Here is a 13638-nt window from a genome sequence, read left to right on the forward strand (position 1 = left end):
GAGGCCGTGGCGGGAGCCCTTGGTGTTTCCTGCCGGCTTTCCCCGGCTGCTTTCTGCTGGTAGTTACCCAAGAAGTGTCGTATTCTTACCGGGTTCTTCGCACGGAAAAAGGGGAGAGCGTGGAAGCCGAGACTTCCCGCGAGGTCCCGTTACCGAAACCAAACAACCGACGACGACGACGCAGCAGTGCCACAAAATGGCCGCCACGGCTGCAGTGCCGCTAGTCCGATCGCCGTGAAGGGAAGGAGGGAGGGCCTTCAGTGGGAGGAGCGGGTGAGGGCGTGGCTTTTGCTCTCAGGCGGGAGCTTGGAGAGTTACCGCTTGTGAGGCGGCTTTGCTCACAATTTCCCCCAGTCGGAACCTTTCCGCTGGGCAAATGAGATTGCCCGATCCCGCGCGGTCGCTGTCACCGGACCCCGAGTGTGTTGCAGACGTTTAGAAATTGAAACCCTCGGCTGTCTAGCCGTCTTTATTCACAAGTATCCCCAGCAGCGTCACGCTGCTGTTGAGTCTAGTATACAAAGTACTACGTTATCGGACGGAGCAAGAGACCGTTTTCTTCCAAAAATTACGCCTCAAAAAAAAAAAGATATTGCTGTGTAATATGAAATCACGTGTTCGGAGTGCAGATTTAGCTCTTCGTATCTTTAGCTGCTAAAAGAATCTTCGGTAACCAGGTTACGAAGGACTTCGCCCTGAGACATTATAGTCTATCACTGGAGGAAATCCTGGGCTGCAAATTAACCCCACGCATGGCAGCTTCTTAGGATCACGTTTACCTCCTTAGCAAAGGATCGTCAAGAGATGAGTGGGTGGATTAAGCCTTACGTATACTTTCCTGGGTTCCCAAGATCACTGCAGATGGGGACTGTAGCCAAGAAATTAAAAGACGCTTGCTCCTTGGGAAGAAAGCCATGGCAAATCTAGACAGCACACTAAAAAGCAGAGATATCACCCTGCAACAAGTCAACAAAAGTGCGTATCGTCAAGGCTATGGTCTTCCCAGTTGCAATATATGGCAGTGAAAGCTGGACCATAAAAAAGGCTGAGCGCCAAAGAATTGAGGCCTTTGAACAATGGTGCTGGAGAAGACTCCTGCAAGTCCCTTGGACTGCAAGGCGATCAAACTGGTCAGTCCTAGAAGAGATCAACCCTGACTGCTCTTTAGAAGGCCAGATCCTGAAGCTAAAACTCAAATACTTTGGCCACCTAATGAGAAGGAAGGACTCACTGGAGGAGAGCCTAATGCTGGGAAAGGTTGAGGGCAAGAGAAGAAGGGGACGACAGAAAATGAGGTGGCTGGATGGAGTCACTGAAGCAGTAGGCGTGAGCTTAAATGGACTCCAGAAGATGGTAGCAGACAGGAAGGCCTGGAGGTAAGTTGTCCATAGAGTCACGATGGGTCGGACACGACTTCACAGCTAACAACAACATACTCCTGTATATTTCATCAAAATCGAAAGCCCACAAACTAGAAGAAATCCGAAATACTGCAAAATTCTTTCGATACTCTTGATTATGCTGGATATAACACAATCATGAACTAATCAACATATATTGCTGCTATTCGTCACGTGTGAAGCTCGGCACAGCTGCCCCTCCCAATATAATTAATAGCTAATGACACTATTTTGCCAAAAGCTGTTTGTATATGTTATTACTAGGTATTTCCATTAGGTCACCCACTTATTACATAATGCTAGAAGGATTTATTCTTGCTCAGAAATCTGCAGGGAGTTAAAAATGGTATTAAATGACAATTTTGAGACCCATACTTCTTTGAAATTTGCCTTACACACACTTTTTAAAGAATACAATTTTATATACCTAGTCCACTACCAAGAAAAATCCCAAAGCATACATTAATCAAAGCTGGTATCAAAATCTGAAGCTGAAGATCCTGTCTTTTAAGTCCTGGATCAGTTCCTGGAGGCTCTAAGGATCCTAATGGGGCAAAAGAAGGTCAGATTAAACCCTTGCCAGCTGGAGCTGCTTGCCAGTAAACATTTGAGAAGTACTGTACTGTATTTACTGTAGTCCTGTACTTACTTTTGATGGGGGTCATACAACCCTGAAAAAGTTGGTGACTTGGGGTTCTCCTGGTTTCCCTGGCATTGGGGTGGGGTTTCAAATCCCCACGACGATTGGGAACGGCAGTAGGCGGTTACACGGAGGGCCATATCAACACCTAGGATCGCGCCCCCGCTATCTTCAAGCAGTGGCGTGCTCCGACCCTCCGGTTGGTACCCGTTTATCCGGGGGTGAGGGGGATCAGGCCCCTGAGCTCAGGCTGGTGTACTTTAATGCCAGATCCGTTGTGAACAAGGCTCCCCTCGTCCGTGATTTGATCGAGGAGGAACACGCGGATCTGGCATGCATTACAGAAACCTGGTTGGGCTCAGAGGGTGGTGTCCCTTTGACTGAGCTTTGCCCTCCAGGTTTCTGTGTTACATCGGCCGCGGGCTCAGGGCAGGGGCGGTGGGGTGGCGGTAGTTATACGGGAGACCTTATGTCCGCGGAAGACCACTATTCTACAGATAGGCGGGAGTGAATCCCTCCTCCTGAGGTGTGGCCCTGGGGCTCAGTTGGGCTTGTTGCTAACATACCTGGTGCCCAGCTGTGTAGCAACGGCCCTGCCCAAGCTTCTTGACGCCCTCTCAGGGTTGACGGTTGAGTTTCCCAGACTTATAGTTCTGGGCGACTTTAATCTGCCTTCTCTGGGAGGGTCGTCTGAGTTGGCCTGGGAGTTCATGGCCTCCATGACAGCCATGGACCTGACCCAAGTAATTCAGGGTCCGACTCATGGGGGAGGACACACTCTAGACCTAGTTTTCTTATCTGGGCAGTGGTTTGATGATCTGGGAGGGGGCTCGCCAACTATTGTCCCTGTCATGGTCCAATCATCACCTCCTGCGGTTGGTCTTCCGCTATGCCACCCCCCACTGCTGGGCTGTGGAACCGACCAGGTGGTTCTGCCCCAGGCGCCTAATGGATCCGGAACGGTTCCAAACGGTGCTTGGATCTATACCTATCCCCCTTGCTCACAGCCCGGCCGACGCCTTGGTGGATTCCTGGGAAAGGGCTGCCACCGAGGTGCTCGACCGTGTTGTACCCTTGCGACCCCTGACCCGGTGCAGATCCCAGTGGGCTCCATGGTTTTCTGTGGAGCTCCGGGAGATGAAGCGTGGGAGACGAGGTCTAGAGAGCTGTTGGAGATCCAGCCGGTCTGAGTCTGACCGATTGCGGTTAAGAACCTTTACGAGGTCTTATCTTGCGGCGATGAGGACAGCGAAGTCTAATTACTTCACTGCCCTCACTGCATCCGCAGATAATCGCCCAGCCGCCCTATTTAGGGTGACTCGCTCCCTCCTTAATCAGGAGGTGAGGGAGGAGCCCTTGCAGAGGCGGGCCGAGGAGTTTAGCTATCATCTGACGGACAAAATCTCTCAGATTCGAGCCGGTTTGGATTCTGACTGGGCAGAGACTGACGGGGAGGAATCGAGCAGTCTAGAGAATGTTACCTGGAGTGAATTCGATTCTGTGACCCCAGATGAGGTGGACAGGATCATGAGGAGACTGAGTTCCACCACGTGTTTATTGGACCCGTGCCCCTCCTGGCTGGTATATGCAGCCCGGGAGGAGACACGAGGCTGGTTCCAGGCAGTAATAACTGCTTCTTTGAGGGAGGGTACCTTCCCTGCCGCCTTGAAGGAGGCGGTGGTGAGGCCCCTCCTCAAGAAGCCTGCCCTGGACCCAGCTATTTTGAATAACTATTGTCCGGTCTCCAACCTTCGCTTTCTTGCGAAGGTGGTTCAGAGCGTGGTGGCACTTCAGCTCCCTCTGTTCCTGGAGGAAACTGATTATCTGGACCCATACCAATCGGGTTTCAGGCCCGGGTACAGCACGGAGACGGCATTGGGTGTGCTGGTGAATGATCTCTGCTGGGCTCGGGACAGGGGTTGTTCCTCTGTCCTAGTCCTATTAGACCTCTCAGCGGCTTTTGGTACCATCGACCATGGTATCCTACTGCGGCGTCTCAGGGGGTTGGGAGTGGGGGGCACTGTTTTACAGTGGTTATCCTCCTACCTCCTGGGCCGCTCGCAGTCGGTGTTGACGGGAGGGCAGAGGTCCGCCCCGAGGCCTCTCGTTTGTGGAGTTCCTCAGGGGTTGTTCCTCTCTCCCCTCTTGTTCAACATCTATATGAAGCCGCTGGGTGAGCTCATTCATGGTTTCGGGGTGGGGTATCATCAGTATGCTGATGATACCCAGCTTTTTCTTTCCACCCCGAACCAACCCAGTGATGCCCTCGACGTGATGTCCCATTGCCTGGAGGCGGTTTGGGTTTGGATGGGGAGAAACAGGCTTCGTCTCAATCCTGCCAAGACTGAGTGGCTGTGCATACTGGCATCTCAGACTAACCAATCTTTTCCATTGTTAACTATGGGGGGGTGAGGTGTTACCCCCCCGTTGATAGGGCCCGCAATTTGGGCGTCCTCCTGGATTCACGGCTCAGTTTGGAAGATCATATAGGAGCCGTGGCCAGGGGGGTTTTGCCCAGGTTCGCCTGGTGTGCCAGTTACGGCCCTATCTGGACTGAGATGCCCTACGCACAGTCACCCATGCGCTCGTGACCTCCCGGCTAGACTACTGCAATGCTCTCTACATGGGGCTGCCCCTGAGGACCACTCGGAAGCTTCAGCTGGTGCAGAATGCATCCGCGCGAGTTGTGATGGGAGTCTCCCGATACTCCCATGTAACACCTCTTCTCCACAAGCTGCATTGGCTTCCAGTTGCCTTCCGGGTGAGATTCAAGGTGCTGGTGATGACCTATCAAGCCCTAAATGGCATGGGCCCGGATTATCTGAGGGAGCACCTGCTGCCAGCATCAATTTCCCATCGTGCTGTGCGCTCCCAAAGGGAGGACCTCCTCAGGGTACTGCCGGTCAAGGATTGCCGACAGGCGATCCCCAGGGGGAGGGCGTTCTCTGTGGGCGCGCCTGCCCTATGGAATCAACTGCCAACGGAACTCCAGACTGCCCCCCGACCTTCGTTCATTTCACCGGGACCTAAAAACCTGGCTGTTTGAGCTATCTGGTCTGGACTGAGGGGTTTTAATGTTTTTAAATTGTGATTTTAATTCTTTGGGGCTAGACTTAATTTAATTTAATTTTTATTTTATATTGTATTGTTTTTAAATTTTGCCTTGTAAACCGCCTTGAGTCCTTCAGGAGTAGGGCAGTATATAAACCGAATAAATAAATAAATAAATAATATTAAAACAGAAGGAAGTTGTAGCCAGGGGACTGTCTGTCCAGCTTTGATTAGTTACCACCTACCTTGATTAGGATGTACTGGCAGGTTACTCAATCATAAAGTGATTAGATGATTTATGTGTGTGTGTGGGGGGGGTGCCTTTGGAGATGACCTGGAAACTCCAATTGGTACAGAAAGCAGTGTCGTAATTGCTGATAGGGCTAACCCCTCCCCAGTTTTGGAGTTGCTGAATTGATTCCAGCAGGTTTCCAGGACAAATTCAAAGTTGTAGTCATTACTTTTAAAACCATTCAGAATACAGGACTGACCATTAATCTGTTGAATGTCTGACTCCTTGAAGGTTTGTGAGGCAGACCAAGCAACAGATCTTCTCAGGAATGATTTCCATTATGAAATATGTACTACCCCAGTATGGGTGGGCCAATAGTCCTTGCCTTAAGGAAGCAATTTACAGTAAAGTACTGTCCCAGTTAGCTGTAGGTTCATTATTCTCTTTGAGTGACTATCGTAGTGAGTTGTTATAATTTTAATTGTATTTTATTCTAAGCTGTTGTACAATGCCCAGAGTCTGTATAGATAGTCTGTATAGATTAGGGTATTTTATAAATACTGTATTAAAGGATATGATGATGCCGATGTTCTGATCTGCAACTTTTGGAATTGCCTCCCTTCTAAAAGCATGGACACATTTAAATCTTTCAGGGATGTCACGTGGCCTTGGGACTTCAAGTTATGCATCTCTTGAGTTAATTTGATGTGCTTAACACAATAAATGTTTGTGCTACATTATGTGATTAAGATTAGATACCACCATTATAACTTTCCATCCACACCTGGTAGCATATGATCTTGTCAATTAAATTTGGAGTCTTACCAGTTGCTATGTCATGCAAATTTGTAACACTATTGTTTTTCAGATAATGGAATTTGAAATCATAACTAAGAGGTAGTATTGAATAGCTAATTTATACACAGTTACATTACTTCCATTATTCAGCCTATAAATTGCCATGAAAAATTATCAAATGCCTTTTGGGCATCTAAGAATATTAGTGCCATTTGTTTCCCTGGATGTAGCTCATAATATTCTAATACATCTATTATCACTCTTAGATTATTTTTAATTTGTCTCTTTGGTAAAAAGCCGTTTTGATCTGGATGTATAAATTCGACTAAGTATTTTTTCAATCTCTCTGTCATTATTGAAGTAAAAATTTTATAATCCACATTGAGCAATGAAATCGGTCTATAGTTCTTAATCTGGGTCAGATCAGAATCTTCTTTTGGTATTAAAGTAATATTTGCTTCAATCCATGTAGTTGGAAGTCTAGCTTCTAATAAAAGTCCATTGCAAACGTCTTTCAACGGTTTGCTTAGTATTTCTTGTAAATTCTTATATAACTCTGCCGGAAGCCCATCTGGACTTGGTGTTTTTCCATTTTTTTGTCTTTTTATGGCCTCTGATATTTCCATCATTGTAACCCCTTCATCTAACATAATTTTACGGTAAATGTCTCTGAAATCTTTGGAAGATTACTTTCTTCCAGATATTTTACAGTTTTCTCTCTTGAAGTTTCCTCCTTGTCATACAATTCCTTATAGTATTCTTTGACTATTTTTTTTTATTTCTTCACTTTTATATTGTAAATAACCTTTCCCATCGAGTAAGTTACGTATCGTTTTTTTTCTTTGTTTTTTAAGTTTATAAACTAACCAACTTCCCGGCTTATTGGCATTTTTGAAAAAAATCTGTTTCATTCTTTTTATCTGTTCTGCCACTTTTTCTGAGTCTAACAGATTTAATTTATGTTTTATTATGTCCATTTCTCTTTTCAAAGTCTTACAAATAATGGACTTTGGACAGAATTTTATAAATATGGTAAAAACAATATATAACAAACAAACAGCCAAAGTGATTGTGAATGGAGATTGTACAGAGAGCTTTATACAGCCTACTAATGGAAACAGACTATTGTAGCCCCTGCACTTTTTTGGCAAGGCTTTTCAGAAGTGGCTTTCCACTGCCTCCTTCCTAGTGCTGAAAGTGACCCAACATCACCCAACTGGTTTTGTGCCTAAGGAAGGATTAGAACTCAAGTCTCCAATTTCTATCCTGGCACCTTAACCACTACATCAAACTGGCTCTCCTATACACTTGTCATATATACTTGACAATTATGTTTTCTAATAAGCCACAGTTAAGCAAAACCATGGCATACTGTGCTGCATGAATACAGCCATCAAGTCATTTAATATCTATCATTTCACAGCATATCATAAAGAAATTAGCAAATTTTAAGGGGAAATGAAGAAAAATCCTTTGTTATAAGTAATCCTCAATTTACAACCACAAATGGGACCAGAAAATTTATTAAGCAGTGCAATTGTTAACTGAGACATCATGTAACCACACCTGATTTTAATTTTTTGCTGGGGTTATTAAGCTAATTACCACAATGGTTGAGTAATACAGTACACAACGACTTGAGACCTTCCCTGTTGGCTTCCCCATTGACTTTGCTTGCTTAAAGCCAGCTGGAAAGGTTGTAAATGGTGATCATGTGGCCCCAGAATCCTGCAAGCATCATAAATGCAAACTGGTTGCCAACCATCTACATCGCGGGTGTCAAACTTGCCACATCAAGTGACGTGTCGTGACATATCGTGACTTTTTCCAGCAATGGGGTGGGCGCAGTTTCGGTATGATGAAATCAGCCCATGGGCCAGCAGTTTGACACCCCTGATCTAGATTGTAGTAATGTGAATACGGGACACTTTGACTATTGTAAATGCAAGGACCTGTTGTAAGACATTTTTTCAGCACCATTGTAACTTCAATCAGTAATTAAATAAATGGTTATAAGTTGAATACTACCTGTATTAAAGGATGTCATATTTATAACAGTATGTCAAAAATGCCAAATATACATATAATTCAGGGCTAGTGAGATTTTTCTTTTTAAAAAGGATGGCACTATAGGATTTAGTAGTTATTTCAATCTGTCTCAGATTGTCAGAAGGTGGCAAAAGGTGATCACATACCTCAGGACACAACAACCATCATACATATGAGTCAGTTGCCAAGCATGCGAATTTTGATCATGTGACCATGGGGATGCTGCAACTGTTGTGTGAAAAATGGTCATAAGTCACTTTTTCCAATACCACGGTTAACTTCGAATGGTCACTAAATGAACTGTTGTAAATCGAACACTCCATGTACTGCCAGAGATTTTGTCATTTATACTTGGATCACATTCTTGTTGGTTGACTACAGATGAGCTACTGGATCAGCTTCAGTGATATATTCATATATTTAAGTAAAAATTACTATAAACATGAAGCTGAAAGCAAAAAATAACATTTCTATATATTTCTATTCTATAAGGGTTACTTTGCATATGGCAGCAAATGAGCTCCTATTATGAGTAGAAACAAATGAATACAGGACTAAAAACCTGAAAGTACTTTTAATAATCATGGTGAAATGTTCAGATGACTGATCTGATACACTTGGATTCAACCTTACAGGTAAAATTATACTAATCCAGAATAATACGAATACTGGTTTAGTCATAGCGCAATGAACTTAACTTTATCTGATTTTGTGCCCTTCATAAGCATAGGATGATAACGTATAGATTTTAAAGCTATTATGGCCAAGGCAGATTGGGAATACTAGGAGTTATAGTTCAACATATTTAAAGGCTACCCGTTTGGGGAAAATGGATCTAAAGCTACAAATAAATGAACACATTTTCAAAATACCAGGTGTAATGACCCAAATGTTTATTATTTAACAACAACAGACAGTATATTTTGCAGATTCACATTTACAAGTATGTTGGGGAAAATCCAGTGTAATTTTTAACCTATTTTGCTGCCCAGAAGGGGTGGAGCAAAGCATTATTATAGAATAGTCAGTTTATGTTTGGATTATAGTGTAGTGCTGGGGGGAAAGGATTGTAACAATTACTCATAATATTTTAGTTGTCAGCAGTGTTTAAACCTGGAATTGTGTGCATCAGAGAACACCTTAAAACAATAAATACAAAATTTAAAAAAGTAGGGTAGGTATATGACACCTTGCATATTGGTTAATATTTCCCATTGTACAAAGATGCAGTATAGAAAACGTACAGCACAAACAGAACCAGTCTAAGGAAATCCAGAGTCTCCTACATAGTCATAGAAATAAACTCAAGAAACTCTTGTTTTGGCAACTCTGATAAATATGAAAATTATGATGGACTACATCTGTTATGTGTGAATGTATTTCTCCTCCAACAGCAATCACTTCTATTTCTCTCCTTGTCCTATGAAACAGATCTGGAGGATACCCAGAAGCTGCAAAAATAATTCTGAATTTGATCTGTCAGTAGTGTACAGTGGTGAAAGGATTATGTTAGATACAACCCAATATCACTAGCATGTTTACTCAGAAGTCAATTCCACTGAGTTTAAATGGGGCTTTCTCCAAATACAAATGAATAGGATTCTAATCCTTATTACTTAGAATTAAGACCTCATTTCAAATTGTATCAAGAGTACTGGCCAAATTTTGGTAGAGAAGCCTATCTGAATAGCACTTAACTCCTCAGAAATCTCAGGCTAATCGACTATATCAAATGAAACTTTCAGTAAGATAAGAAAATATATCATAATCAATGCCTGGATTTTGGGTTTAGGTTCAAACTATCAATTATGTACAGATACATGGGCATCACTTATGTCTGCCTGATAACATAGTTGAAATAGATATGTGACATATTGCCTTACTCCAGTTCCCCCCCCCAAAACTGAAATGTGACAATTCAATTCTCAGAAGTTTCAGCCACAGTTGTACTATTTAGATAATTATGGGAAATAAAATCTACCTATTTGGAGGAAACTGGAGTGACAAACGCTGCAATACTCTTTCTGTAAGAGTCCGCAAATAGTATACCCCTTACCCTAGAATAATCCATGCACTACTGCATAGATGTATATATACTCATAACACTCTCTCAGAAGATGGCTTTATTTGGAATCTAGAAATTAATTTTTCCAGATACCTTGAATTGTCACCTGAAAAACAGCTAAATCTCAAAAAACACTATGAGATGAAAGAGTGAACAAAGACTTTGGCATTACAACATAGATCATCTTAAAGCAGACATGTCAAACTCGTGACGTCATGTGATGTCGCACAACATAATGGAGCCTTTTTGCTATTGCCGGCAATGGGGTGGGCGCGGCTTCTAGATGAAGCGTCTGGCCCGTGGGCCGGCAATTTGACACCTCTGTCTTAAAGGATCTAATTTTACAGCAGAACTGACTCAAACAGGAAACAGTAAATGTTAATTCCATTAATATGTGAGAACCTTCTAATAAGTATCATAATTTATGGCAATAGAAGGAAAATATATATTTCTTTATCCAGTTAGATCATACTAACCAGTGATTTGGAAATACTAATATGTCTAGGACAAATCCCATTCTTACTGGCACAGGAATTGCTCTTAGCACCACCTTGTAAAAATTAACAAAGTTGATTTTTGTTTTTCCATTATATTATTTCCCTGACCATTCCCACTTTCTTTCCAAAAAATTTAAGCCTGTTATTCTGTCCAGAAGATTGATGAAAGAAATACACTCACTTCCAAAATAACATAAAGGAACACTGAAAGCCTTGGATTCTGGGATGTGTTTGCAGTATAAGAACAAACAAAGAAGCAGGACTGAAGCATCAGTCCTCCTCCTATTCAGCATGTGTTCCAGGAATGGAAAGAACAAAGAGAACAGCAGTCTTTCTGAGATGTTTAGGCAAGAATAGAATGAAATCCAGAGTAAGACAGCGTTATACCATTTAATAGTTATAATGCAGAAATTTGTATTTGGAGCTCTCCATTTTTTTATTTAATATGCAGTTGTGGGAGGTAGTAGGGATTTGATTTTGACTGGAGAACTGGGAAACATATATTTTCCTCTATGTACTGTAGTCTCAACTCAAATTATATTTCTGAAATTGCTACTGGTCAGGGAGAAAACAAAGCAGATATAATTTGGCTTTCCCTCTTTCATTCTGCATCTAAGAGCACACTGACGATATTTAGAAAATGATAAAGGGAAGAACAGTTAATTTTCTCCAATCCTGCACTTTTTATTCACTTAAATCTCTCCACCTTACAGCTTCCTTTAATCCAATGTTTTGATGCTTCTAGCTGTCTGCTTAAATTAGGCTGAATGGGAAGTAGAACACAAAATCTTGACATTGGCAGGAACCTTTAAGTAGTTATTCATGTTTCCTCTAAAAGGCTTTATAGCACCTCAGTACCTGATTTTAATTTATGTTGAAGAGGCCATAATCACTGCAATTTATCCTACTGGATAAATCTCCATTCTAGAGAAATCCCAACCACAAGTTACTTAGATTGCAGTGATTTTGAATTAAAGAAATTCAAGGATTTCTTGAGTTTGAATCATCTAATCCAAACAATATAGGAGTAAACAAGCTAAAAGTGACTTACGATTTACTGACTTACTGTTGACAAAACAAGGGAAATATACAGTTTCACTTTCTTGCTGTTTTCTTATGTACCAATATTCAATTCAAAATTTCATTTTTGGACAATATTGATGCTTGGAACTTCAGTAGTAGGATATCCTCAGGCATAGCAAGAGTCATCCTGTCTCACAAGCTACAACTTATCTGCTGCTTCAAAACTTCTTTTTGGTAAGAGAATTGTCCTTGAAAAGCAGAAAACATACTAGAGAAGCTGTTGTGAAGAAAGCAGTCAGCGATCTGAATGGCAGAACCAAGCAGAATATGTACTTTAGCAGCCTGAAGTAACAATCTTACCTGAAGTGAGACATGGCTAGTGAAGTATTGGATCTTCAGGCGACAGAAGTAAATCCTAGTATCGGCAAACAGTTTGCTTCCAACAGACAATTCCACTTTTAATTTCACTAAGATTCCTCAGTGAAGTGCAAGCAATACAACATTTGGGCTTTGCATACACAGAGCTGCTGGAAACAACTACTGTAGGTCTTAGGACTGGCCCAGAGCATGATCTAACATTTTGTTCTCTGGTGCCTCAAAACTCTTTCTAGTATGGTCTCTGATTTGAATCATTTGGGGATTGTTGAAGATTCATCAAATTTACTATCAGCATAAGTAAATAAAAACATCACAAAACACTGTAGGATCATGGAAACTCTAGAGGAAACAATGTGAGGCTCCAAAAAGGAAATGCTGGAACCAAATAATTGCTCTTTTCGCACTGTCTTGCCAGAAACCAATCCTTCACATAACTCCTTTGATGAAACTGGTGTCCAGGTGCACAATCAGCATGCGCAGGAAAGACATCTCTTTGCGGGTATTTTCAAAGATGATTCTGGGGTCATCAGACTGGCATCGTAGACAATTTGGAGCCATCACCATAGCCAAGTTGTTTACATCCATCTTGGTTTTGCCTACATTGATTGGCTGGGCAAAAATCTGCAAAATAAATAAAACACAGCTCAAATAAAGAGGAAAAATAAAAGGTTTGGTCACAGGCAAGGTGACTTAGCTTCTCTAGCTCCTCAAAGGAAAATGTTCAGAGAGACAATGGAATCATTGTACACAGCCTTGCACTGAAGGCTGACGATAGAAGAAATTTAGATTGGTGTTTCATAAAGTCTGCAAATGCAATGTGAAATGATGCATCCCCAACTAGAACAAACATATAGATTCTGCTTTTTTAGAATGACTCCTGCTAAGACATTCTATATCTATGTACCTGTAAAAAGTGGATGAGGTAACATAAGACCAATTTATTGAGCTCTGGCAGAAGTTCAACTACAGCCACTGCAGCATCAGGATTCTCATAGTTGCTGACACATTCCTTGTAGAATTGTTGTGGGATGACAGGCTCTTCTAGTTCCCGGTACCACAGCTTTAACAAAGAAGCTTCAAGGACAAGAAACAACCCAGAGATATTTACAACAATTATAGCATGCTGTCTGTTTTACCAACTTTATATATCTGTGTTTGTGTACCATGCTTATACTATCTTAGAATTGCTAATGTGGTAATTTTTGTGATTTAATATAAACTGCTTTGATGTGTTAGCAATAATGTAAGTACATAAATGTATAAATAATATGTGGTGCTTACTGTTCCAAAGTGGATCTCTGAGTAATCACAATACACCTTCCTCCTCTTTCTAGATAAATAAAACAACTGACTCTATCCTTTCTAAAATGAAAAACAGCACCATATATTGAGTTCCACTGGTTCAGGCTTTTGACAATCACAGGACATAAATCATGAACAGAAAGGCTTAGGGTAGCAAATGTTCTCTTCAGAAGCAATTACCAAAAGTTTTGTAGAAACTGAAA

At 42.1% G+C, this 13638-nt stretch overlaps 2 protein-coding genes across 8 annotated transcripts in view; both read right to left on the reverse strand.

Annotated features, from left to right (window-relative positions):
• Positions 1 to 238, reverse strand: part of PHF20 (PHD finger protein 20) — a 47846-nt gene extending 47608 nt beyond the window's left edge. For 5 of the 6 annotated variants that reach the window (XR_014026115.1, XM_081325204.1, XM_081325205.1 and 2 more), the window contains exon 1: positions 90 to 238. The gene's annotated coding sequence lies outside the window, so the exon portion shown is untranslated. The remainder of the gene's footprint in view (positions 1 to 89) is intronic. The other variant, XM_081325206.1, reaches the window with a different exon arrangement.
• An 8809-nt stretch (positions 239 to 9047) lies between these two features.
• Positions 9048 to 13638, reverse strand: part of LOC308666033 (rho GTPase-activating protein 39-like) — a 73736-nt gene continuing 69145 nt past the window's right edge. For both annotated transcript variants that reach the window (XM_081324493.1, XM_081324494.1), the window contains 2 exons: positions 13038 to 13207; positions 9048 to 12754 (listed from right to left, as the gene is read on the reverse strand). In XM_081324493.1, the coding sequence (XP_081180619.1) occupies positions 12560 to 12754; positions 13038 to 13207 (365 nt within the window). In that variant the 3' untranslated portion in view covers positions 9048 to 12559. The remainder of the gene's footprint in view (positions 12755 to 13037; positions 13208 to 13638) is intronic.

This window comes from Vipera berus, assembly GCF_964194415.1.
Source record: "Vipera berus genome assembly, chromosome: 3".
NCBI lineage: Eukaryota > Metazoa > Chordata > Lepidosauria > Squamata > Viperidae > Vipera > Vipera berus.